Raw genomic sequence first — 27,645 nt, forward strand, 5'->3', positions numbered from 1 at the left:
ATGATTTTACAATAACCATTTGGTATATTAAATGACAATATTTATTAATCTAGTATTACAGGAAACAAAGAATTTAAATTTAGAGGCAAATTAAGAGTAATAAAAAAATCTATTTAGCATGTTGTTTAACAGTTTAAATTCAGATTAAACCAGAGTTACAATATCTATATATATGACAAGAAACTGAATTTGCATGCAACTTCATTTTATTTGAATTTTATTACATTCATAGACAAAACGTGTGCTTGCAACAAATGTTGAATCGTCAGTCTGCAATAGTAGTCAATGAATGCAGATAACAATGCCAGTCTTATTTCACTGTCAAAACAGAGCACAAATATTAGCATGGTCTGTGTATATATGAAAAACAGAAAGAGATTTTACTGTATGCTCCTCACCGGTCTCTGGCTCTTCTACGATGCTCTGCAGCATCTTACCGAAAGCAGATCCGATCTGGCCCTTTTTAGCAGTCAGCTTCAGCCCTATTTCCACAGGCTGGCCCTTCCGATGGAAACAAAGCAGTCAGAAACTCAAATACATTATGAACTACATTAAAAACATGCAGGGATTCCTCACCGCTGTCTCTCCTCCATCTTCATCTGGAGACATCTCGTCAATCAAAACCCCCTCCGCTCTTGGATCAGCATCCTTCCTTCCCTCCTTCTCCTGTTGAAGATGAAGAAAGAAACCCAATAACTTTGTTCTTGGTACAATTGGAGGTTAAATTAATAGTCATTAGGATGCCGAAGGCCTCCTCACCCTGAGCTCTCTCATCTCTTTAGGGCTGAAGAAGGCGATGTGTCCCTCTGCCTGCTCGGCCAGAAGAGCAACAACATACACCAGCATCAGACATCCTGTAACTGCTCTGCGCATCTTTGGGTGACATAAAAACACAAATCAGCAAGTATTAAACACAGCATGGACGATTACATAGTGTAATGGTCATGCTTCACTGATAAGAAATTTCGCTGAGAAATAGCATCTTTTTTCAGGATAAAATCTGGACGAATGTACCTTTGTACAGCATGCGGGTGGCCTCTGTGACGGGTGTTTATGTTTCTATCAGTGGTCAGAGAGCAGTCCTCTTTATAGGAACCCTCATATTTACTATCTCTGACGTATGTTTCCATAAACTCCTCCACCCTGACCATGGAGACAAGAGACACTACAAGGACTTGGCATAACTTGGTTGTAGTCACTTTAGACTTGGTGTTTGTTATGGTATAGTTATGTTTTTTTTTTGTAAGAGCACAATAAGTGTAACTATTAAGAGTTTTTAGTATTCCAAAATACATCATTTTAAAACATTAAGAGCATAATTACAGCTTTTATTCCTAAGTGTGTGTGTTTTGTTGTTTCCGAGTACTCTGCATTCCCTACTGATGTGGATATATAGTCATAAATTCAAATCTCTCTTTTGAAAATAAATTCAACACTGGTATTTATTGCCGTGGGTGGTACATTATGGCACATTTGTGGATGGATGGAGTGTGCAACCAGAACTGTTTCCTGTCATAACTCTTGAAATGTTTCCTGGATCAAATATATTTTGGCAATTTGTCCCTCCTAAGCACACACAGTCACATTTTTAGGGGCAAATGCTTGCAGCACGGAGAATAGGGCTTAATAAGATTACAAATAGGCATATATTTAGCTTTGAGACATATATAATATGCTTAATCTAACATAAAATTAACATAGCGTGAAAACGGTCTTTATTTAAATACATTGTCTATCCCAACACTTAAAATCCGGATTTTGGCCTGTGCCACCTCACAGGCCTCAACTATCTCAAATGTATATAATAATTAAAATAGAACAATAACAAAGATTTGACATAATCTATTTAACTGGATTTGCCTAAAACACCACAAATCTTGGGACAACCACTCATTACTTGTGGTTTTAAGTACTTTACAAATTACATATACACCCCATACATATATATATGTACATACATGTGTATACACAAATTACATTTAGACCCCATTTAATGTTGGTACTTTCTGTCAATTACAATTATTTTTTAATCCCCTTTTTTTATTTGTGACCTTTTTTTTTTTTTTTTGCATCAAAACTTCACACCTATTATGATTTTTAAACATTCACTAATGAACTGAGCTACAAAGGAACCAACCACCCCAAATCCTGGAACAACCATCAGCTTATTATTTTATTTAAAGATTATCTGTGGCTTAAAATATGAATTACCTTTGATTTACACACTATTCAGTGCTGGCACTTTTTGTCAATTATAAATCCGTGTATTATTTATGACAAATATTTTGTTTTAATTTCATCAATAATATTTCCTGCTCTACTCAGTAATGCATTTTTTTTTTCTGCAAACATAATGTCCACTGTGCCACGCATCTTGCATTTTCAAGCTTTTCCAACAGGTGGCGCACACATTCCCGCAAAATAAGCAACTTGTGAACTCTCGCGATAGGGTGCGGGACTAAATCAAGTGGGTTTTCGTACTTGAGCGCATGCGGATTTCTTTTCTCTTCAAGTGATCCGAAGGAACGCAACGCTCCCTCGTGCGTGGCGCACGAGCTCAGTAAACATGGTAAAAATGCATTTATTTCTTTATGCAATCTTTAGAAATGAGCAGATCGGTGTTTTACAATATGGTTTAAGTGTCACGACTATATGGTATTTAAAACCGGACTTTTATAATTCACAGTGTGCGTGTTTGTAGTAACATTAGAGTTTTACATTTAATATCTTTGCGTTTTATTGTTAATGCAATTGTTTTGATTAGTTTAAGCACAATTATGATGCGATCGCACAATACAAGCTTTATTTAATCAATCACTGCAGTCCGTTTTAGAGGATATAAGGTGAATCCGGTTACACAAGGCCTCAATGTGATATTAAAGGCCACAGCAGCCATTAAATGCAACGTAACGGGCTCCTGAAGTGTCACTCACCTCTCGTCAGTGTTTTGGATCGATGTTCTGGTACCGATCGCAGTGCTTTGAGATGTTGATCAGTTTTAAAAGTAGCACTCGCTGAGTATTTGATCCGCTGGAGGAACACGTGGTGTGTCTGTGCTAACCCATGCTAATGCGAATCTCTCCAGCTTCAAACTCTTAATGCAATAAAATACTAACGGGGGTAGTTTATTAACGACTGTTGTTATCTTCTACTTACGCAATGTTGTACAATCCTATTAAATACGTAAAATTGAGCAGTTGCTCTGTTCCTTGTGGCGCCAACGCCATGTGGGCTAAGTTACATGCACGTGTTGACCTGCAACCAACCGATTCAGATTCCCAGTATTATTTTGTTTATTATTATTATTATTATTATTGAATTGGTTATTAATGTAAGAACGAAGCATTTGGGACTTTGTCCCTTTTTGGTATAAGTAGTCGTGATTTATGGTGTTGGGGCAGATCAATAACCTCGCGTCTCTTTTTCTCTCAGGTGCTTTTACACGTGTTGTTCGAGCATGCAGCTGGATATGCTTTATTCGCTGTTAAAGAAGTGGAAGAGATTGGAATGCTTTTACCTCAGGTTTGTATATTGAATAAATGCAAAGGAAGATCTGGACTGGCAACCGGAAGGTTGTTTGTTCAAATCCCATACATAAAAGTACCATTAAAAATAATTTGCATGACCTATGTGCTATCCTAGATTGCGCTAATTATTGGATCTCTAAAAATATTTAAAATCGACAAATTAAATGCATGTTTTAGATGTTATTGTGAACGATTCATCAATGTGCATTGCATTCCAATTACTAATTCTTCTGTATTTCATAGGTGGAGCAAAGTGTCCTAAACCTTGGCAAATTCAGTAGCGTGATCAAACTGAGTGCGTTCTTCCCCTTTAAATCCGCCCAGGGTGCACTGGAAAACATCAATGCCGTCTCAGAAGGTAAGAGAGACAAGGGTATCATTTTAAACTGTTTATTGGATGCAATGATGTACCCTATAATCTGTCAATCCACTGAATCACTGTGACGACAGCATACCTACAAACTGATCATCTGAGGCTTGACATGTTGACTTACGAACTGTAACCTACAATTACTGACACCTCGTTTCTAATCTGATCCTGACAGGAGTTGTCCATGCGGATCTCAAGTTGTTCTTGGAGACCAACCTTCCGTCCGGAGGTAAAAAGAAGGCAGTTTTGGGGGTTTCAGATGCTAAACTTGGTGCGGCGCTTCAAGAAGAGCTCAATCTGTCCATTCAGACTGGAGGCGCCGTAGCTGAAATCATAAGAGGTGAGCGGGGAGCATGATTATTCAAATCAGGGGTTTTCAATCTTTTAGATGACACGAAGCCCAAATGTAAACTTCCATGTAAAGGCAGTTATATATTTTCATGTTTGAAAGACCAAGTTTTTACTGTAGAACATTTGTATTATGTGTAGACTATTATTTGGCAATATTTAACTTTCCCTGTACGCCCTTTGGAAAAGTTTTGAAATCCCCTGACTTAAACGATTAATATAAACTTCCAAATGATATCAAAAGCCTGCTGTAATGATGTACCTATATCACCTGATTTCTGATGCTTTATACTGAAAATCTGAACGGACGGGCCAAAAAAAAGTGTGGTTTTTATGAGTCTGGCAGTGACTGTTTCTAACACATCTGCTTGTGATTGACAGGTGTGCGTCTGCACTTCCATTCCCTGGTCAAGGGACTCACCGCTCAGGCTGCGTCCAAAGCACAGCTGGGTTTGGGTCACAGCTACTCCAGAGCCAAAGTCAAGTTCAATGTCAACAGAGCAGACAACATGATCATCCAGTCCATCGCCCTCCTCGATCAGCTGGACAAAGATATCAACACGTTCTCCATGCGTGTGCGGTAAGATGTTTTTCTACTGATGTTTGTAGTTGGATGGAATACAGCAGCCTCCTAATGCTTACCACAGACAGCGCCCCCTAGTGCACTGGCTGTACAGGAACTGGAGGGACAGTAAAGTCCTTTTCTCAGGAGTGTTTGGTCCATCAGACTGGAGTGAACACAACCTGAGGGGGGAGACAGACCTTGAGTGGGAAGCCAAAGTTGTTTTGTGCCTAGCAAGCGTAACGTGGGGATACATGATTAATTGAAATAAACCCCAAATCGTGATATGGTTTAGTAGATTATTAAAATTTAAAAAATAATAGCTTGAAGGTATAACTTTTAGAAATTAAGACAGCCTACTGTACTAATAACTTTCTAGGTGTTTTTTCTTAGGTCTAAACCGTAAAATAACCAACTATTATTATAGTATTTAAATAGTTATGTGAAAAGATGTAATCAAACAATTTGTGCAGTCTTTCCAAAAATATGCATCTTATCAGAACTCTCTTTATCTGTGCAGTGAATGGTACGGCTACCACTTCCCAGAACTGATGAAGATAGTGAACGATAACAGTATGTACTGTAAGCTGGCCAAGCTGATCGGGAACAGGAAGGAACTGACTGAGGAGATGTTGGAAGCTATAGAGGAGATCACAATGGACAGTGGCAAAGCTCAGGCCATCCTCGATGCATCCCGAAGCTCTATGGGTAAGTCAAGCTCACTGATGTCCTTCTCGCTTGGTGTGAGTTTGTCTTGGATGTTATGATGTTCTTATAATCTGTCAATCCCCTGATTCCATGTGATGACAGCATATCTCACTGAACTGTACAAGCATACCTCACTGAGTCCCTTTAACTTAACCACTATAAGTGCTTCTGTGATTTTATGGGAGTAGTTTATACATCTGTTTTCTCATTTATTTTTTTTAAAGGTATGGATATCTCTCCCATTGACTTGATCAACATTGAGAGTTTCTCCAGTCGTGTAGTGTCCCTCACGCAGTACAGACAGGAATTGCAAGAGTATTTGCGGTCTAAAATGGGCCAGGTGGCGCCAAATCTTGCGGCTCTCATTGGTGACGTGGTGCGTGTTTATCCATTACACTACATTACATTAAAACTTGGAAAGGTACTGAATTGGTATTTTTCCAGTGTTAAAGTGTCAATGTTTGAGTAAAATGTCCAGAATTTATTTGAAGTTTACCAGAGTTTATTTTTTTATATTCTATGAGCTTGTAATTGCTTGTTTGTGATTGCAACCTTTTTAGATTGTCTTAAATTCTGTAGAAGTGTCAAGTTTAGATGTTTTCTCACATCTATTTTCTTCTAATAGGTTGGTGCTCGTCTCATCTCTCACGCCGGCAGTCTTACGAACCTAGCCAAATATCCGGCTTCCACCGTGCAGATTCTGGGGGCAGAGAAGGCCCTGTTCAGGTACTGGGGCTCCCCTTCCCTGCTGGGGTTTCACACAGCTGCGGTGATGGCAGGGCCGGGGCGTAGCAGGAGCGGGTGATTTGGTGTGTCTTAAAGACATGCATCTTAAAGTGATCCCGCTCGATCTCACGTACCCCCCAGTCTGAGCAGCTGTTGAGGGTTTTGAGAGGTAGATGCATTTGAAGATGTTGTTGAGACCAGGCAAATTAATTTTTTATTTTTTTTTTCTCTCTCTTTTGTGAATTAGACTTTAAGTATTCAAGTATAGCAGTAAATTTTGGAAGTTCAGCAACCAGAAATATTTAGCCAAACCAATAAATTTTTGGTTTCGGCTGAACATTTTAGAGTGCCAGTGGTGTAGATGGATTTTGTTCTGTGAATTAGGGCGCTGAAGACCAGAGGAAACACGCCAAAGTACGGTCTCATCTTCCATTCAACGTTCATCGGGCGTGCAGCTGCCAAGAACAAGGGTCGTATCTCTCGTTACCTGGCCAACAAATGTACCATCGCATCACGCATTGACTGCTTTTCTGGTGAGCGTCCCATCTCCCCTCATTTCATTTTCCGCTACTTGGTTCTTGCTATGATGCTCTTATTTTTCGTCAACAGTAATCCACCTCAGTGGTTGTTGAGATGATCATTCTGAGCGGAACTCTGAGTCAAACACTTTGGTGTTCTTGAGTTGTTCTCATTTGTCCTTGTCTTGACATCTTTATTCTGTTCGCACAGAGGTTCCCACCAGTGTGTTCGGTGACAAGCTGCGTGACCAGGTCGAAGAACGTCTGGCATTTTATGAGACGGGAGACGCACCACGTAAGAACCTTGACGTCATGAAAGAAGCTGTTGCACAGGTGAGAACTGATCATTAGCCAGCATGCTAGCTAAAATCAAACCTTTTGTGACGGCAAGTTATGTAGAGTTGTTACCATAACATTTCAAAGTTAACATGCCTAAGATAATCTTTATATTATTAATCAATATTCCAAGCACAGATGTTTATCATCGTGTTTACATTTTTCTGTGAAATTAAAAATTTCACAAAATATTAAATTAAATTTTTTGGTAATGCATTCTGGGATTGACTTGTTGCCTAAGGCTCAATGGGGCTTTTAATACTTGCTAATAATGCCTTTTTTGAAGTGCTTTTTATGAAGGTTTCTCACTAGGAATCATTGTTACTGTAGTTTCAGGAAGTGCTGTGAGTGATGACTATTATCTCCTGACTCCTACATGGAGGCGAAAAACTGATTTAATGAGCCTGACACAGCATTATAGAGTTCATCATATTTTACTAGGCTCGTACAAATGCAAATACATGAACATTTTTCTGTCTCGCAGGCTAGTGAGGTAGCTGCTGAAATCAAGCGCAAGCTCGAGAAGAAAGAAAAGAAGAAAAGGAAGCGTGAGAAGAGGAAACTAGAAGCGCTTTCCACAGCTGAAGGAGATGAGGAAAAAGCCAACGGCGAGGCTGAGGTACATGAGTAACACGTCATCTGTGGTGTTTAGCACAGGGGTTTCAACCTGGAGAGATCTGTAGAGGAAAAGCGGTGAAACGCTTTAAAAAAAAAAAAAAATTTATACTCAAAATGTTTTTTTTTAATCAAATTATTTAAATTAAACTATGTATAGCTGCCTTTTTTTAATCTTTAAAAAATGGTTATGTGGCATCTAGAAGATTTAAAAAACCGTTTTAGCACAAGTAGCGTGACTATACTGGAGGCTGGACCTTCTCGTGGACTAGTCTTACATCTGTCATGCTTAAAGCAAAGCTCCTCCGACCATTGACAGGCCCGACTCTGTGGGTTTGATCACTGAAGTGAGCAGGACATGATCATCTCAAAGTATGGTAACGTTTGTTTGATATTTCATACATTGTGTTGATGGTTTCCTCTATTCTTCAGGAAAACGGAGACGCTATAAAGAAAAAGAAAAAGCAGGCAGCTGAGGAGGAAGCGGAGGACGAGGAGGTCTTGACGAATGGTGTTGATGAGGCTACGCCTTCCAAGAAGAAAAAGAAGAGGAAGATTGACGCTGTGGAGGCGGAGGCTGATGTGACACAGGTGGAGAAGAAAAAGAAAAAAAAGAGAAAGAAGGCTGAGGAGGATGAATAAACTCATTCCCTCTTGATGAACTTATGAACTTTTTCAGTATTGTACAGTTTTATTTTTAGTTTCAATTATAAGTGTTGGACTCATGGTCAAGATGTTTGTGAGCCGAGTGCAAGAAAAGCAATGCATTGAGAGCTGTCACGTTTTTTTTTTTCTCTCATACAATCTTGCTTTATTTCCTGTAATTCTCAAAGCATCTTTCTGAAACATGGTTCATTTATGTGCCTTGCTCTAATAAAATGACAGCCCTTTGACATCAATGAAAAGACTGAAGCTTGTCATCTACACTTACCTTAATGCTTCTAATTGATGAAATTGTTTCTCTCAAGTGCTGTTTGTAGATATGCATAATTTTTATAAAGACTGACATTAAACTCTTGCCATAATGGTAAATGTGAACTGATATTGTGCATGTGGTGTCCAAGTACTCTAGATATTCTGAATCATATTAGAAAATGCATAAACAATTGGCCTTATAATAAACTAATATTCAATTCTACTTGTTTTCAATTATCAGATTCTGCATAACACGTGTGTGTGTGTATATATATTTTTTTTTTCAAGGTTTTAAGGGTGAACATGTTAATGCGGAGGCTAACATGACGGAACAATAAGCAGATATTCTTGACACAATTATGAGACGATGGTCTTTATTCACTATTTAGGCAACGGCAAAGAAATGTATTCTGGGGTATATTTTCCTTTTAATAATAAATGTATGTAATCTTTCATGTTTAATTCTTTATAATCAAATTCATTTTAAAAGAAGCAAGTGAGTCTTGATGAATGGGGCATTGAATCACTTTTGATCAGAAACTTGATTCACTCTAGTTACACAACTGTTTTACTTAGAAGCAGGACTCTTCTACTTTGGAACTATTTTCGTTGATAATGTCACTTACTGTTGAGATATTTTATACAGCAGTTCAAGAAAACCGCTCTTGCACCTGTGATAGTGCTTAACTATTATTTTGTGAAAGCAAGAACGCATACAGGGCCAATTCACATCTTGAATTCTGGGGTTATTTGATTCAGTTTGATGTCATTTCACGACTAGCTTTCTTTAATGGAGGACAAGTTAGGCTGTGTTGAGATGTTATAATTGTGGTTTAATTTCACAACTGTGACGATGTCAAAGCTTAGAAAAAATATTGTTACATGGTTTTCAACAAAGGAAGTCAGAGATACGTGGAAGCTGCTATGGACTGCTGGTGCTCCATTAACTTTAGTGCCTGTGATTGATAAGCGATGTCGAAGAGGGGCCAAATTTTAATAATTAAAATAAAAAAGTACTCGTGCACCTGCCTAGTGAAAACAGTAAAATTGTCAAATATTATTACAAATAAATGTAAGTGTTGTCTATTTTAATATATAAAGAAAATTTAATTCTGTGATGGCAAAACTGAATTTTCATCAGCCATTCCTCCAGTCTTTAATATCACATGATCCTTCAGAAATCATTCTAATATGCTTGATTAGAATATGATCTGCTGGTCAAGAAAAAATAAAGCATCAATTTTGAAACAGTTAATATTTTTGGTGGAAACCCTGACACTTTTTTTATTGGATTTTTCGACAAATAGAAAGTTCAAAAGAATAATGCAGTAACAATGTTACTGCTTGTGTGCAAACACTGCATGAATAATCAGACTGAAACGGTAAACTGGACAGTTTTATTTTGACAACAAGGGTAAAACCAATGTTAAAATGAAATCTGATCTAAAATGCTACCGTTTAGCCAATTTGGTGGTTTGGGGGGGAGGGACGGGGTCACAAATGAAGTGCAGAGGGAACAAAATTAAGCATTGAAATTAAATTCCCCCTTGATAGAAAAAAAGTTCACAGGTGAAGGGGGTGGGACAGGAGCAAAATACAAAAGTTAAAAAAAGGCTTCACCATCAAGTGATCAAGCTTAGCAGTAATGTACATACATTATCAGGGTTATGTATACAAATAAAAACTCCCATGTTCGAATCATGATGCTTGCTCTGCTTCAAGTATATTCACCCTTCTGTTATGTTCTCATCACTTCTCTGTCATCATATCCTCTTAGCCAGTTAGCAACGAAAAAACTTCCTTCAAAAACAAAATGCAGAAAAACCACATTTCATATCCTACCAATACATATATACTGTATAAATACATACATAAATATACTTTACATACAACAGCCAAAACTTTGAAAAGGGGAGATGAGAACGTGGGAGGAGGATGAGGATGATGGTAGTGTGTACGGGCGTCCCTCTGCTCTGATCGGCGTGTCATTGTGTGCGGGACGGCACCTGCGCTGTGGACTGCGCTCAGTTGCCCCAGTAAGGGGAGCTGCCATAGTTGGACTTGTTGACCTGGGTCTTCTGCTGCATGGTGCTGGACTGGCTTCTCTGGCTTGGCCCACCCTACGTGAACAAAACACACCAGACAGCTGAGTTTACAAGTGTGAAATCTTGCCATTTTTCTTGCCAACTTTTGTGTTTGCATTCATATCAACAGCATTATAATACATAAAGACAGTGAAGTTGTGTTCACCGCGACTGAAATGACATTAAAAGTATAAAATATTTTACATTTTCTAAGCTTGTTGCTTTTTGGTACTCAGCCTCTGTATAAAGGAATCTTTTTAGATGCATTATTTAAATTTCAACATACAGACTATGAGGTGTGAATAGGCTTAAAAAATAGACAGGGACTGACCTGTCCGTCTTGGGTGAGGTGATGATGGAGAAGCTGTGAATGGGGCTGCTGGTGGGCCGGCAGAATGTGCAGGAATGGAGCAGGAGCATAACCAGGGCCAGCACCAGGTGTCAACGGTCCTGTGCCGCCCAGAGCCGAGGGGAGATTGAAAGGAGGAGGTGTGCCAGCATGGAAACCCTGCTTATCGAACGGCTGCAGAAAAAAAAAAAAAAACATCAGTAAAATTAACATCAATTAAAATGATCAAATGTGTAAAAATCAACAATAGTATTCTATATATATTCAATATATAAATGATATATTTTGCAATACAAGTATACATATATAAATGTAAAATATTAAATATTTAAAACATAATTACATGACTAAATGTAGGTACCTGCGTTTTATTGTAAACAGTTCCACTGATGTCTGGCACCCCAGAATTGCTAGATGTCACAGAGACAACTGGGACACAAAGTAATGTCATTTATTTTAATTTAGTAGACAGAACACATTTATACATAAGAATGAAAAAAAAAAAGTGAAGTGCAAGTATATACCTTTCCCTGGGCCGGAGGCAGCAGATTTGGCCTGTGTTTGAGAAGCGTTACTGTAACCTTTACTGTACTCAGTGCCTGCTGGGCCTTGCGTCAGGTCATCGTACCCTTAAAATATACAAAAAAAATAACTTTAATATTCAAGAGCACAAAGTATGCATGAGAATTTGTATTTGTGTTTAATCTGCACAAACCTGAGCTAAAGGCGTGTTGACCGTAGCCGCTGGGCTGCTGGAATGGCGTTGTTGGGTTGCTCAGTCCCATGCCGTGCTGCTTGGCCGAAGCAGGGGGCACGAACATGGTAGGGCCGTACTGGAACGCACTGGGCACGCCGGGTACACCGGGGTAGTAGGGAAGGCCTGTGTAGCTGTATCCAGGGGGCAGGGCTGGGTTTAGGAAGGGTTGTTGTGTGTTGTGGTGGCCTTGTGGCTGGGGCTGGTTCTGTCCTTGGCTCTGAGCCTGTGGAGGCTGCGCCGTCTGTGGGGCGTGAGCAGACAGGCTGGTAGAGGGCGCTGGTGAGGTGGATTCACCTCTGCCAAACTTTGTGACATCACCTAAATGGAGAAAAATACACTCATATTAATTTCTCCTTTTGTCTATACTGATGTCATGTTCGTCATTATGAATCAAAGTTTACAGACCATTAATAAGCAAATGTTGTACCTGAGTAAGGGTTGCTGGCGAGGCTCCCATCTCTGCCAGACAGCGTAGCAGTCGGCCCTGGGAATGTGATTCCATAGTAATCCTGCAGGGATCAGAAGACGACTGAAGAGTGAACATTTGGCCAGACTAGGGCTGTCCATTAACTGTCATAAAACTGAATAAACTGAACAAATACAACAGGATAAATTGTTTTTTTGAAAATATATATTTATAATTTTTTTTTTTGCCCACTTTAAATGTCATAAGTCAACTTTCCAATTAAAGCTTGAATATTGTAGTAATATAATTAGTTATATTATTATTATAATTACAGATTTTCTGTCTGTATATTATAATATTAATGTATTATTATTAATATTAATTATAATTACACTGCATGAATTATATACACATATATAAATGCTATTAATTTTGCAACCACAAGAAATTCTAAAGTCCTAAATTCTTCACTTTAAACTAGATTTTAATCATTTTAAAAATTATTTTACACAAAAGGAAGAGCTTTGATTTCTGCATTTTTATTTTATTTGCTTATATTCCCTAAAAATATTTTTTATTTGGGTGGCCATTTTAAATTGATGGGAATCTAGAATGATCATATTGTCTCAAATGCTCATGATCAAATCAAATAACCATAATCAGGCGATTACATAATAGCAACAAGCTTGGGCCAGGCCGATTAGTCTTTGGGTTTTTTGAGCTGATAACTGCACATGCTTGGCCCATTACCAGATGTTAGCTCTCCCATTCAAAATGTTTCCTACCAACATCCTTGCATGTGTGTCAATATCAGCAGTTATGTCTAGGGCTGAATGATTTTGGAAAATAATCTAATTGCGATTGCGATTAATATGCAATTATTTTTTAAAGCTCTTTATGTTCCGTATTATTCAACAAAGACAAGCAATAAATCATTATAGTATGACCAAAACAATATTAGATAGATTAAACATAAATGTTATTTTCTGTAGGACAGGCCTATATGTTATGATGAAATTAGGTGATACATGAATTGACATGAATGACATTTTTATTTGACAACTACAATCACAGTAGTATATTGACTGATTTGTTGAACTTCCAGCCTTGCAAGCATGTAATAATTATGACAACATAAAGCACTGACAAATAAGCCTGGTGTAAACATTAATATGAAAGTCAGTAACAAAATCACACAAACTAAAGTAGATTGCCGAAATATAAAAACAAATCTGTTGCTTTACCACACTCAGTATTTAGGTAATTTAAAGTCACTGTAATAAACAATGTAAACATGTGGATTGCACTTTTTAAACGCTGTCTGTTAACTTTAGACAGACTTTAAATAAATAAAGAATATATATATATCCTATATTATCTTAAGGTTGAAGTCTTCAGTAATGAAATGCACCGTAACACTGTTACTGCTTGAGTAATTTCCATGTGCCATTTTGAAGCAGGCTACGTTCATATATACGCTTTCAAACATTTCCGCGTGTAGCGTGCCACGGTTGCCAGGTTTTCACAACAAAACCCACCCAATTGCTACTCAAAATTAGCCCAATCGCATTTCAAGGGGGGTCCACCGGTAAAAATCACATTCCGGGGGGTAAAATACACATTTTTTTGGAGGGGTTCCTCTGATAAGATTCGCATTTCAGGGGCTAAATATCCCGTTTTTGGAGGCAAACCATGGACTTGGCAACACTGTACTTGAAGCAGCACTGCTAGATCAATCGGTGTGTGTCATCAAAGGACCGTGAGAGCTATAAGAGAGCGGAAGTCTCCTTATGCTTTCTCTCGCTGTACTTTGATGCCATACACCGATCGGTCTTCAAGTCGAACACCTCTTTACTCTCGCGTGTCACGTGACAGTGTGTGCCTCTGCGGTTGAAAAATCTAGTTTTTTCATATTGCGATATTATCGCAAATGCAATTAATCGTTCATAGTTATATCTCATATCATAGATCTATATCTGCTTTTCTGCTCTCAATGTCAGTCAACTAATAGTCAAGAAGAAACAAGAAACTCAGCAGCAGCGCTAAAGAGAATTTGATGGGCTCAGACTCACCATTGGTAGTCTGGATTGGAGCATGTGGAGGTCTTCATAGCCATAAATCTGCTATACAACACAGGAGAACTTTCAGCACTTCACAGACTATAAATGTTACTGAAATCAATATGCAGTATTTCAGTATTCACAGACTTGATGCTTATCACAAAGAAATACACAAACACACTCTTTACAAGTCACACACACAAAATAACACACCACTATACAAGAGTCCATAAAAGCAACACCATGAAATCACCCAACCCAAAACAAACAAAAATCCTGAAATTCCACATACACTACAATACTTCCCAGAGGACTGAAAGCTGATCTGTTTTGATTTAAGAGGATGAGGGTGCTTACCGGATAGGCAGGCAGCAGACCTCCGGGTCCCATGATGTACTGGTTAGGCAGCAGTGGAGGAACCCCCTGAGAGAGATTAGGAGGAGCTTTACCTGCACACAGACAGGGAAGAGTTTTTGGAGAATGAAGAATAGCAGATTTCCCCCTCAACTCAAATGGATGCAGGAGCTAATGATAAGACTGGAAGCAAATATGAAAATTATAAACACCTTTTTTGTTGTTTATATACATGCCTGCAACAAGTCACTGTGAGAGAATCATTACAGAATTATGTCCATTTCTTTGCAAATGTCTATATGTTTGAAGAATACTGCAGTACTATTTTAGCATCCTGTTTTTTATATTTTTCAAAATGTGGTACTGTTACTACTATTTTACATGTAAAATAAAATACACAATGTAAATGTACTATTGCATCAAAGCTGTACTTCAAACCATATGTATGCAATAAACTTAAGTTTAAGGTATGATTCAAAAGGCTTTTATTTATTTTTTTAATTTTTTTTTTTAGAGAAATTAATAATTTTATTCAGGAGGATGCATTAAATTGATCAAAAGTAACAAGACACCTAGAATATTACAAAAATGTATTTTTTAAATAAATGCTACTCTTTTGAACTATTTACTAAAAAAAATAAATAAATAAATAAATTCTACAAAAATATTAAGCAGCAACTATTTTTGGACTTTGCCATCACAGGAATAAATTACATTTAAAAAAAATATATAAATAATAATAATAATAATAAATGTACTAAACATTGTACTAATATTAAACAATGTTACTGGTTTATGCAGCCCTTGTTGAGCATAAAAGACTCCTAACTTTTTAATGGTAGTGTGTGTATATAAATATATAAAAAAACAAATGCGAAAATGATTTTTTTGCAAGCTTTGACGAAACAAACGAATCAGGAATTTAAAACCATGGCAGAACAGCCACAAACCAGCCCTACTATAAGGAAACGCATCTAAACGATATGAATGGTATTATGATACTACATGCTATTGTGATGCTTGGTTATGATTAAGTGATAACACACTGATGTGTGCTCTCTCTCACCGCTGGAGGAAGACAGGAGCGGGGCAGTCCTGACACTGGAAGGTGTGCTACCGTTGGTGCCGTGACCCAAAACTCCAGACACGTGCAGACTGTTGCTGCCACTCACTGAGCTGTTAACACTGCTGCTGGACAGAGCGGGCACAGGCGGTGAGGAAAACACCATCGATGAGGGGGCGAGAGAGTTCACGCTGTCCACACTGGTATACTGAGGACAAATACAGACGGAGGTGGTGAAGAGAGAGTGTACGTGTGTTTGTGTCTGTGTGTGTGCATCCTACAGAACTCACTGTAAGTGAAGATGTGGTGCAAAGTGCTGACACAGAGGAATGGCCACTGCTCACATGACTACAGGAAAAACAGGCAGTGTCACAGATATAAGTATCCCACTTAACATTTGAGAAAAAGAACTGTGTAATACAAAGAAAAGGTACAAATAAGCATCTCGCTCACCTGCTGAGGGGAGGTAAGCTGGCAGAGGACAGCTCAGATGCCAGGCTGGGCAGAGCAGAGCTGTGTGGTGCAACGGAAGGGGGCAACAGTGAGGATGGGGCAGACGGGGCAACACTTGTGCTGCTGGCCAGAGAGGGAGACTCTTGTTTTGGAGTGGAGGAACTCGATGTGGCTGATGGAGAAGGCATAAATGTCATATATTACAAAAATAAAGCAAATAAATCTTGAATGCATATGACAGAAAGAAGGGTAAAAATGAGGAGTTTGACTTACTGTCTAAAGCAGCAGAGGTCCTCGCACCATTGAAACCATTCTGTCAGAGATGCAAACAAAGTGTATTGAATAGGCAGCATAACCTCTTTGATGTACAACAGTACTGTGCACTAAAGAAACAACATGAGAGCACCTTCACAAAAGGCTGCATTTACTTGATCAGATATACAGTAAATACAGTAATATTGTGAACTTGTTACTACAATTTAGAACTGTTTTCTGTTTTAATGATCCTTCAGATATTATTCTAATATGCTGACTTGGTTATAAAGACTTTTTTTTTCTTATTAACAATGTTGAAAACAGTTGTGCTGCTTAATATTTTCGCTTAGTATTTTTTGTAGAAAATGTGAAAAGACCAGATTTTGTTTGAAATTTGAACAATTTCATGCAATCTTGCTGAATAAAAGTATTTATTTATTAAAAAATAAATAAAATATTCACATTTTAAAAAATCTTTCAGAACCCCAAACCTCTCCACAGCAGTGTAAATTATGAAGCATTTCATTTTTGGTTGATGTAACCCTTTAACTGAGAAATCAACTATAGACATCTCTAGTTTAGTTTCTCTGTCTGTACTCACTGTCACAGGTCCAGAAGGCTCCTTGCTCTGAGAGAAGGTCAGTCTTGAGTGAGGAGCCACGCCGCAGTCAAAGCTGTTACCCGCCGATGATGCAGCGGAGGAGGAAGAGGAGGATGAAGAGGACGAGGGAGCTGTGGCAGAGCTGGGGGTGGTGTGGGAGGGGGCGAGGCTGGGGAGAGGTACCGAGGGAGAGGGGTAGATGCTGTCAGAAGAGGCCAGAGGCAGCAGCAAAGGGACCGGACTGGTCAGAGATTCACTGCAGGGGAGATCATGGGAAAAGTATTAGCATGCAAAATGGAGAGATTTTATGGCTAAAGAGAGAACATTGGTTTGAAAGACATGCGTTGAGAGATTTAGGAAAATAAGCAATACATGAAGTCCACTGCTCAAAAAAAAAAAAAAAAAAAAAAAAAGTGCTTAAATTCATTTTAGACATCAGCAAGACCATTTTGTTCTCAGTACTTCCATTTCTACCACTGACTGACCTGATTGGTTTAGAGTAAAGGCTGCTCTGTGACTGAGGAACCACCGCAGCCTCCCTTATGGGTTCACTGTTGCAGTTCTCCGACTGGCCAAAGTCCGGCAGGGCAGATTCTGAACCAAAGTCCAGGGCACCAAACTGCACATTTAGACCAGACACATCTGCTGAGCCGGGCATCTCTACAGCAGACGCGGGAATCTGGGTGTGTACAAATATACACATATTAAAACAAGAAGCATATACTGAAAACAATAAAAGCATATTTTGTAACAATTACAGGGTTTACACACTATCATTCAAAAGTTTGGGGTTAGTACTTTTTTTTATTAAAAGACCATTTAAAGATTTTGTGATACTGACTTTCAATTAATAATTAATGCAAGCAAGAAACATAATGGCAAAAAATATATAAACAGATGTCAAAGCAATTTATCTGTGCATTGTCTTTGTAACTTGCTCTCGCCTCTATTCTGGTAACACCCTCTTTTCACAATTCAATAAATTCCAGATGGATAAAATCAAGCCCCACCCTGCACTCTTTCTGCTTGAAAACTGAACCCAGAAATAAAACGGATTATGTAAGCAAAATGGCTTTTAAAGGCCATTTCATGTACGTAAACTGTAGTTTGTAATAGACGGTTCACCGAGAGATCTCGCAAAGCCTTCCACCTCAATGCTTTTTTTAATCTCTAGTCACCTTTGAAGAGGGAGGTATCCGTCGCTTTTGAGTCTTTATCTGCCGCTGCTGTGTGCTGCTGCCCTGAGATTCGGCTGCCTGTGAGGGGGCCATCGAGGGCCCGTCACGGTGCTGAGAAAGTTCTGGCGCTTTTGGAAAGGCTTCCAGTGTGCCTGGGGCGGGCGAAGGGGCATTCAGTGGGGGAGGGCTGGGCTGCCTGGCTAGAGGCCCCGTGTGGGTCAGGGAGCCCTGCTGTCGCTGGGCGAGTTGGCTTAGCACCAAAGATGGCTCTGGCTGCATCTGAAACTCCCCTACAGTGCAAAAAATTCAGAAAAGGAACTCACATCAAGTCATTAAAAAAAAAATAGATGCAGTGTGAAGATCATTGGAATTAATAGTTTCAATTGTTTTAAAAGATGCTTGTATATGTTATTTGTGTAGAAACATCAGATTTTGGTGTGAACAGGTCAAAAGTGTTAATGCAAAACACGTGTTTGCAAGACTGAACAAGTTTGTGTTTCTGGTTCAGTAAAGCAAGTGTAACACTCACGACTGAATTGAGAGGGGAGTGAAGCGGAACTCTGTGTTCCAGGAGGTTTGATGTCCCAGGAGGAGGAGGAGGGGACAGACATACCCGTCCCCACCAGCCCCCCTACAGGGGTGCAGTTGGTCCCTGTGCTGGAGGGCTGGGAGGTAAGCTGCCCAAGACCAGGCCCCTTCAGCTGTTCCAGTATTTGCTGCCCGGCCGTCTGCCCAAGTTTTGGACCGCCCAGCTCTCCAAAACCAGAACCCAAAACAGACGACTGGAAAAAGACACAAAGGAGGGGGAACCCTTTCAGATCTCACCTCTACCAGCTCTAGTGCGTTTGAACAATAAACCACAATACAACTAGTCTTAAAATAACTAACTAGAAAGTAAAACAAATAAAAATTGTGACTCAAGCACCCTTAAAGTGATAGTTCACAGATTAATGACAGAATTTTAATTTTTGAGTGAGCTATCCCTTTAACATAGGTTTACCTGTTACTGCCATTCATCCTCTAGGAAAACGATTTTCTAAATGCTATAAATCAGGCCTGTGGATTGTCTCACCAGGGTGGCGTGTGTGTAGCTGTTGGAACCAGCAGATGTGCCTCCATTTCGAGCAGGCTGGTGGTGGGAGTTGGTGAAGACCAGACTGTGGCCAAGCCCCTGAGAGGAGCCCACGGCCTTCAGACCTCCCACCTCCTCACGATCCACAGGCTTCTGCAGCAGAGTTGATAGATCCAGACTACAACGAAATACACTAAATAGTCAGTGAAAGAAACGTAAGCCAAATGCGGTAATCGTCACAAGATTGGAATGAAATGAGAACCTCATTTCTGACTATTACCTTTGGCCAGGTGTGATGTGGTTCTCAGTTGGAGGTGCACAAGAGGAAGTGAACACTTTGGTCTCAGAGAGCTTTGGATATAAGATAGGGCCAGTTAGTACTTTTATTTTTGTAGCAGTAAAATGTGAAAAAAAAAAATTTCTACAAAAGATGAGAGATATTATGAAAGAGATTACAATCATACAAGCAATATATAAATATTATATAAAAATAGCAATATAACAATAATTATATAATTATATTATATTTAAATTATATTATACATGTATAAATCTTTTTAATTTACATATTAAAATATTATATAATATTAAAATATATATATTTAAGTTTTCATAAATTATAAAAAAGTTAAAGTTACATAATTGCCATACTTATATATTATAGAATTATAAATATATTATATAACACAAAAGTGATAAAAAGACATATACATATATACATACATACATATACACACTGTATATATAAATTTCTAAACTTATTATTATAAACTTATAAAAAATAATTAAAAATATTTAACATCACTAATTGTCTACATGATAACCTTTAACATTTCTGGACAGCACATATACCTTGTCTTTTCAGGCTTATTAATTTCAAGCTCTGTAAATCCCATAATGCATAGGAGGTTAATTATAGCGCATGACTCACACTCACATCTTCACTCCAGTCTTCAGCTGCCCACTCATCCAAAGTGTTCTGCCATGCCACTGAACAGAACGTATCAAAGAAAGAAAGAGAGATAAGAGTGGGCCTAAGGATTGGAAAATAAGTTCTGTGCAATAGAGGTCTCTTACCTGTCCCATCTGTAGTGTCATTGGCCCCCGTCTCCCAAACATCAGTGTGTGAATTTGACGTCCCACTGTCTGTGGTGTAGTCTGCAGGGTTAAAGGTTCTGCAGGAGGATACACAGTGTGCAAGACAGGATTTCAGGTGGCTGCTGTATGATAATGAGAATTATTCTAGGTTAAAATATAATTTGACTGATACCCACCCCATCCCTTGTGCTGTAAACCTGCTGGTAACCGGAGCCCGACCTCTGCCTCTACCTCCAGACACTGAACAAAAAACAAACTCATCAACACTAGGGATGAGTCAGGATGGTCAAACATCCTAAATGTCCAACGGCTAGATTTTTCAATTCCACTTCAAAAAGGGAGATGCAACTTCTCACAGAAGGTTTTAATGCGCTGCTGACAGTGCATAGCTGCTATAACTGTCAGGCCGTTAGGGGGGTAAAACCCACTCTGAGAAATTCATCCCCTTTAAACCAACACTGCTATAGACATCAAAGCACCGCTTTCGAAACTTCAAATCACTTTCTATGGGTAACAATTCTATCTCAGAGTTTTTAAGGACTGTGGTCATTTTGTGTAACAAAAAGTATTTGATGAATGTATGCCAGTCACCCTAGTAAAGAGCTATATTTATTAATCTCTAAAAACTACATCTGATTGGAGTCTGGTGTACATGAGTCTAATCACATAGGGCTTCCTTAATACAGAAAACCCAGCTGAATCGATTTTGTAGTTTTGCACATCCCTAGTAAGCATAACTGATGCAAAAGACTGTGTGGGACATGTTAACACTGTGTGTGCAGGCTCACCTCTCCCTCTTCCCCTGCGGCCACGGTCAGCACCTCTCTCAACAGGAGCAGGGTCCACACCATTCTCCTCAGCCCTCGCTATATATATATATATATATATATATATATAAATAAAATAAAACAAAATAACAACTCTTTTAAAATTTAAAACCTACTCACACACAGTCTAACATACCAAAATACTGTCTGTCTAAATATTGCTGCTGAACACAAACAAAACAGCTATGTAAACACAAGGAAATCTCATCAACACACTCACCTGGCCGGTTGCGACTGGTCCCTCTGCCACGACGGCTCGCTCCTCCACGACCCTTGCTGCTTTCTCTCTCTTTCTTCTCCCTGTTCTCTTTGTTTTCCTTACTCTCTGTGGAGGTGGCATCCTTTCCAAGACTTTTCTTTTTCCCCACTGTTTCCCAAGAGGTCTGCAAGATGACCGAGAGATGAATTAGTGGTAGTCAGAATGAACAAAAAAAACTAAAAGAAGATAATCATACAGGAGATGCCAGATGTCAATGCAGTATCATTTTACATAACTGATTTTTTTTTTTTTTATTTTTTAAGTTTGCATATCATATTGTTGTTGAATCATTACTGCTCATGAAGGACATTTAAGAGCATTATTATGGCACAGGGGTGGAGGCAGAGGTCTGTTATGACACAGGATTACCTTTTGATCAACACTACAGAAGCGACCCACTTTCTATTTTAGAATTTCATTCCCAGAAATCATTCAAACAAATCCTAGTCTATAAGCAGGGGCCTCTCAAATTTCACTACAACAATAGTCACAGATGCTTTATGTGTGAAGTAGATTAGCATCAATCACACATGAATCTGGACATCAAGTACTGTGGTATGTTCATCATTTAGCTAAAAAAAAAAAAGAAACAAAACATGCAGAAAAATAAAAAGCCCAGCTCGACAAATCATTGTTCTGCCTTTAAAGGCCTGCCACAAAACAGCTGACGGTAGTGACATTTTCAGTAAACAAAGTTCCCATTTTTCAAAATTTAGTGCCTACTAAGTAGTCTAGACCACATGTGCATCTGATAGATGGGATTTTTACCGCATCAGAAGTTCCCTCAAGCAGGAAGTTGATGGCTCTGTTGACATCCTCGTTGCAGTCGTGAAGAGCAACCATGCAATCGTCTTGGTTCTTCCCTGTAACCTCCATGAGCTGTGAGCAAATATGGACATCATTAGGGTTAAAAGAGGAATTAAAACATAATTTTACTCAATGAAAGGAGCTTCTTATACCTGTTTCACTTTATCCTCAAAATCTGCATCGTTCTTGTCATAGATCATCTGGGCCAGTCGGATCTGTTCGGCTGTAGCCTGTAATTGGAAGCATAAGTTATGAACATCAGAATGAGTGACCAAGAATCAATATTAAAAAATAAAAGGGAATTGATTGAGCATTCCAGATTCATGGCCAAGACATATTACACACAAGCTGAAGCAGACATGGTCCACTGCGAGTGTGTTTGGTGACAAGCCTACTACACAGTATATACTGTATACAGCCTTCCACTTTGTTAAACATAAAAGTATGCATTATGCAACAATAAATGTCTTTAAATGATACTTTGTCACATGACCTCATTACACTGCACGTTTTATTCAGCAAGTAGAGTCCAGTTATTATCTGTGAAATAAAAATTTTGACATCTCATGTAGAAAAAAGTAGACTGTTACTGTAAAAATAAGGTAAACATTCTCCCTCTTTAAAGCCAAACACATTCATTTCTCTCCATTTTTGAGCATCTCATCACAAGTATTATATTATAGGGATAACCAGTCTAATAATGCAAACTGCCATAATTTACCCCCTCTCATGTTGTTCCAAACCTGTATGACAGTTTCGAATATCACTGACTTCCATATAAAGGACAACAAAAAAAAAAAACTATGGAAGTCAATGCGACCCGAAACTGTTTGGTTACCAACATTCTTGAAAATATTTTTTTTTTTCCACAGAAGAGAGAAATGCATACAGGATTAAAATGCCATGAGGGGGAGTAAATGATGACAATTTAATTTTTGGGTGGACTATCCCTTTAAGATGTCACTTTAAAAACAGTTCAACTTACAATTGAAGCTTAACATCCCAGCAATCTGCTCTATCTGTTTTTCATGCAAAAGTGTCTTATGTAAACTCCCCCTAAAGAAACTAGAAGGTCAAGTCAAGCCTATTGCATTCTATTGCGATTATACTGCATACTGCAGAAAAAGCATGTATGCATGTTATTCCTAACATGGCTTATGTTTCCGTATGTTGTCGTTTACTCACCTGAAGCTGTTTCTGTGGTTGTGTGGTCTGTGTGGTAGTGGGCAGCGCTTTGTCCCGAGTGCCCCGGGCTCGTTCGACGCCCACCGAGGTCATCATATACAGTATATACAAAACAATGTATGTACAAAACAGAAAAATCTGGAAGAAAAACAAGGCCAAAAACAGGAAGTGGTTATTATTCAGAAACAGCTTCCATGTCCTACTTTCTAGTCCAAATATTTGCAGACACCAGACGAGTTCTGTTCAAGTGAGCTGGCTGACGTTTTCTGCAGATCTTCCCTTCAGTGTCCCGCGCAGCTTCAGGCAAACACACAGGGGCCGTATCGGATTTCCTTTCTCCTAAACCCAGTTGGGCAAGATTGAGCAATACTCTGACCGCCAGAAACCCTTGTCGAAAAAACAATCAAGCTTATCCGAGCACTGCTGAAATGAAGACCACGCTACGAGACCACACTGGTGTCAGCTAACACTTCACAACTAGCCTGTAGTGTCATTCTAAAATGCTCACACTCAGATCACATCACATAGCCATTCCTCATGCATACAAAATGACAACATAGTCCTCATATACAAGAACATGGAGGAATGTTTGAATGATGATCAAAACATCCTGCTATTTCGCTATCCAATGTTTATCACAAATTTTCTGTTTAAGGTGGCAGACTCTGTGAGGCCTGCTGGTAAGTGACCTTTTTATTACCCACGAAAAGCACATTTACACAACAACTTCAGATGTTGAAACAAGGAAATATCAAAGGGATAGTTCACCTTAAAATTAATATTCTGTCATAAATTACTCAAGTCATTTCAAAACCTGCATAATCTTCCGTCTTAAAATTTTTTCCTAGTAATCATGCCATATAACCTGTCCAGCTAGAAAGAAAAAAAAAGCACCATACAAGTAGTCCATATGATTCATGTCTTTTGAAGCCATACAATAGCTCTGTGAGAGTATACGGCTAAAATTTACTGTCAAATCCAGGGCTAAACACTAAGGATTATTTCTATTTGCCCAGTCAAACCAGTGCTTCAGATTTTTTACTTGCCCTGACAAAATATCCACTGGCCTCAAAAAATAAACAAATAAATAAAAAATTGTTACTTTGACCCCTGGAACCGTGTATTAAAATAAGTTTGTCATGACACTAAACTCTTAAGATACCTATGAATTTTCACATTTCACACTGCAAAAAACTACTAGCCTAACTAATATAAAGCATTATTTGTAAAACATTTATTAAATTAAGTAGTGAGTATTCTGATTAATAAAATACAAACATCAGACAGTTCTTATAGTTGAGCCCTGAAATCTCTGTGTATAGAAATCTATTGTGTATAGTTCACCCAAAAATGAACATTTAGATACATTTAATTTATCATCAAATATGAAATAACCAGAAGGTAATATATTTGAGCTTATTTTATTATTATTATTATTAATTAAGAACATACATACACATATATATACATATAGATAGATAGATAAGACAGAGAGACAAAAATAATAATAAAACAAAAATTTCAAACTTTTCAAATGTAGTCAGGGAGACTGCAAGCATATGCACTTCACATTAGACCAGGTCTAAGTCCAAGCCTATTCAAGCCCATTCCTGTTGTAATATCAAATTTAGCATTTTAGTGAACAGTATTTTTTTGTTAACTGTTTGTCCTATGTGTCAGAAGTAAGAATTTAAAAACTTACATTCTATTTTGGCTTTGTTCGGTGTTGTGAGCATACTGTATCATGAGATCAATAGTTTTTCAAAACAAAACAAAAATCCTAGATACCGATTGGGTTTAAATAACAAAAATAATTTAACATTTGGTCTGTTTCTCACACAAAGCATTGCAATCATTTGGCTTTGAAAGATTTGTAACTTAGGGCATGAGTGGTATGAACTGATTTCTAATGATGCTTATAAGGTCATTTTAGATCTAGACAGCCATCGTCCCCATTCACTTTCATTATAAGGAAAAGTGCAGATGTCTGCTTTTGAGTTTAAAAGAATATTATATATATATATATATATATATATATAGCTCTTATCAGTTAAATAGGTTTAGAATGACATGGGAGTAAATAAATAACAGAATTTTCATTTTGGGGTGAACTACTCCTTTAAAAACCTTCTTGGATGATTTTCCACCAAATTAAATCCTCATCTTGTTAAGAAACTAAACTAAAACTAAACATCAGCCAGTGTCACTGCTCGCACAGAAGACAAGGCAACACACATAACATCTGTGATGAATACAGTGAGCTTTTCTTGGCTGTTAGAAGAGATCTTATTGTGCATGTTTAACCCTTCAACAGTCACACAGCAAATGCCTGACTAGATTCTGACATATGGAGATCATCAGATAATATCTGGCAAAAATTCCCAGTTTGCAATATACATCATGAAGATCTTACTGGGACGAGTCTGGCTGTGCAAGCGCTGCTGGTCACAAACGATTTAATGATGACAGTAAGCAAAACAACCACTGAAAGTGATTCGACCAGCTGACAATGGACTCATGTGGGGACATTTCTGAGATCCTTACAAAATGGAAAAACAAAGCTTTTTCTCTTGGTCAGCAGACCACCCATAGTGTCCTTGAATTTACAGATAATGTGTGTATAAAGCACACTTAGAGATGTGGACTGAGAAATACACCAAAAAGAAAATAAAATTACAATGAGTTTTATCATTGATCATGAACAGGGAGCTCAATGGACTAACCAGAGAACAACTACAACACATGTTTGTGAAGATGAAGCAATCTACATTAAACAACTTAACTGTGCAAACGAGATGCAAAAACTTGAATTTTGACAGCATTTACCAAAAATACACCAAAATGTTGAAAACAGAAAATGTGCATTATGAAATAGCAAAGTTATGAGACTTAATAAAAAAAAAAGAGCAAACAACCACTTCTCAAGTGAGTATAAACATCGGCCAATAATCAATGTCAATAATCTCAAATTCGCCAAATATCAGTCAAATAATTGGCTTTATCATTAAAACAGAAAACATTTTTATTTTGTTTTAAAGACTAATAAAATTATAAAAATGAAAAAACTTCTGCAAAAAAAGTCTAGACATTCATAACCAAAACTCCATCACATTAGAAAACTTTAAACAAATGACCATAATTAAAAGCATATGCTCAAACGACTTTGTTTGCCTTCTGAGTTTCGATAAATATGTTCTCCATCCTAAAAAAACAAACTACATTCATAAATATAACAAAATTAAACAAAATATGTGATGGCTCAAACAAAGGGAATTTAGACTCAGGACCGGAGTCAGCATCCTTGTTTATCTTTACAGATTCATTAGAGATGCTTGGAAACATTCAAGTTACATATGGTGTTTTTAAAACCCCATGAATGTGTAAAAAAAGAGTTTGTGAAGAGCATAAGCGCATAGTCTCTGCTCTCCTTTGTCCATGATCTCTAATGTCATTTCCTCTCCCCAATTGTTGTAGCTTAGCTGGCTAACTCACGACCGCCCGGCGTCCTTGTTCATAACATTTAAATCCTCAAGAACATTTAAACACCAAGATGTATATCAATATGACCTTTTTAATGGACGAAAAACTGGTTTAATAGTGATGCGGGCTTGTTGTAAAGGGATGTTTGAGGCAAACGGTCTCACAGCAGAGCTAAAACCGAATAAGCTAAACTGGGGGGGCAAAACAAAGCCATACAAAAGACAACATAACCTCGAAAAACATGCAGTGACGGATTAAAACAGATCAACGTCAAAGCAATGAAAATATTAATCACGCAACACTTGATAAACAAAGCCCAGTTAGAGTCTGAAAGACAGATTTGTTTTTTTATTACCTGCTAACACGCTTCACTCAGCCAGCAGCAGACTCCGTCACGTGACCGTCACCGCGCCGCTGCCGCTTCTCTCCATGCAGATCCACAGGCGCGCTCCCGCGCATTCACAAGCGCGCGCGCACGTACACAGTAAGTCATACAATAACATAATTTAACAACATAAAATAAATCAAAATGCAAATAATAAATTGTATACAATCTTAAAGGGAAATTTTGTCAATTTACTCATTCACTTCTTTTCTGTATAAAATTTCATTTTTTTCATGCTTCTGGACTTTAATTGAAAAGTTGGCCGTCTTCTATACGTTACGTTAAATGAGGATTGTATTATACTGTATTGAAATAATACAATATAATACAGATGATACGCCAATGTT

General features: G+C 38.2%; 3 protein-coding genes and 2 non-coding genes across 9 annotated transcripts; 3 read left to right on the forward strand and 2 right to left on the reverse strand.

The window, feature by feature from the left end:
* Positions 1-191: 191 nt before the first annotated feature.
* On the reverse strand, positions 192-3,393 carry mlnl (motilin-like). Of its 2 annotated transcripts, XM_058758985.1 has the most exons (6): positions 2,934-3,393; positions 1,015-1,143; positions 760-873; positions 577-666; positions 399-501; positions 192-318 (listed from the first exon to the last, which is right to left on the reverse strand). In XM_058758985.1, the coding sequence occupies exons 3-6, from the start codon at positions 871-873 to the stop codon at positions 311-313; spliced, it is 315 nt and encodes a 104-aa protein (XP_058614968.1). In that variant the 5' UTR covers positions 1,015-1,143; positions 2,934-3,393; the 3' UTR covers positions 192-310. The 2 variants fall into 2 exon arrangements, with proteins under 2 accessions (XP_058614968.1, XP_058614967.1); XM_058758984.1 differs by lacking the exon at positions 1,015-1,143.
* On the forward strand, positions 2,468-8,848 carry nop56 (NOP56 ribonucleoprotein homolog). Its single transcript, XM_058758983.1, has 12 exons — positions 2,468-2,569; positions 3,433-3,522; positions 3,771-3,885; positions 4,073-4,237; positions 4,627-4,825; positions 5,328-5,515; positions 5,740-5,891; positions 6,141-6,241; positions 6,626-6,774; positions 6,971-7,092; positions 7,580-7,714; positions 8,143-8,848. Exons 1-12 carry the CDS (start codon positions 2,567-2,569, stop codon positions 8,350-8,352), a joined length of 1,629 nt encoding a protein of 542 aa, XP_058614966.1. The 5' UTR covers positions 2,468-2,566; the 3' UTR covers positions 8,353-8,848.
* Positions 6,820-6,891, forward strand: LOC131529565 (small nucleolar RNA SNORD56). The gene has a single exon (XR_009268134.1). It is a non-coding gene; the product is annotated as a small nucleolar RNA SNORD56 (small nucleolar RNA).
* Positions 7,439-7,506, forward strand: LOC131529564 (small nucleolar RNA SNORD57). Its single transcript, XR_009268133.1, has one exon. It is a non-coding gene; the product is annotated as a small nucleolar RNA SNORD57 (small nucleolar RNA).
* A 1,160-nt stretch (positions 8,849-10,008) lies between the features above and the next one.
* On the reverse strand, positions 10,009-27,390 carry ubap2a (ubiquitin associated protein 2a). Of its 4 annotated transcripts, none has more exons than XM_058758744.1 (27): positions 27,269-27,390; positions 23,434-23,571; positions 22,401-22,478; positions 22,210-22,320; positions 21,403-21,565; positions 21,144-21,221; positions 20,532-20,595; positions 20,335-20,432; positions 20,195-20,247; positions 19,538-19,608; positions 19,258-19,435; positions 18,715-18,967; positions 18,186-18,475; positions 17,493-17,686; positions 17,008-17,263; positions 16,425-16,464; positions 16,152-16,323; positions 15,989-16,046; positions 15,702-15,906; positions 14,639-14,730; positions 14,294-14,344; positions 12,243-12,324; positions 11,774-12,133; positions 11,583-11,687; positions 11,420-11,487; positions 11,041-11,232; positions 10,009-10,745 (listed from the first exon to the last, which is right to left on the reverse strand). In XM_058758744.1, exons 2-27 carry the CDS (start codon positions 23,527-23,529, stop codon positions 10,650-10,652), a joined length of 3,504 nt encoding a protein of 1,167 aa, XP_058614727.1. In that variant the 5' UTR covers positions 23,530-23,571; positions 27,269-27,390; the 3' UTR covers positions 10,009-10,649. The 4 variants fall into 4 exon arrangements, with proteins under 4 accessions (XP_058614727.1, XP_058614725.1, XP_058614724.1 ...); XM_058758742.1 differs by having other exon boundaries at positions 20,189-20,247; XM_058758741.1 differs by having other exon boundaries at positions 14,294-14,341; positions 20,195-20,432.
* Positions 27,391-27,645: the final 255 nt, after the last annotated feature.

The sequence above is a fragment of the Onychostoma macrolepis genome, chromosome 21 (genome assembly GCF_012432095.1).
Source record: "Onychostoma macrolepis isolate SWU-2019 chromosome 21, ASM1243209v1, whole genome shotgun sequence".
Classification (NCBI taxonomy): domain Eukaryota; kingdom Metazoa; phylum Chordata; class Actinopteri; order Cypriniformes; family Cyprinidae; genus Onychostoma; species Onychostoma macrolepis.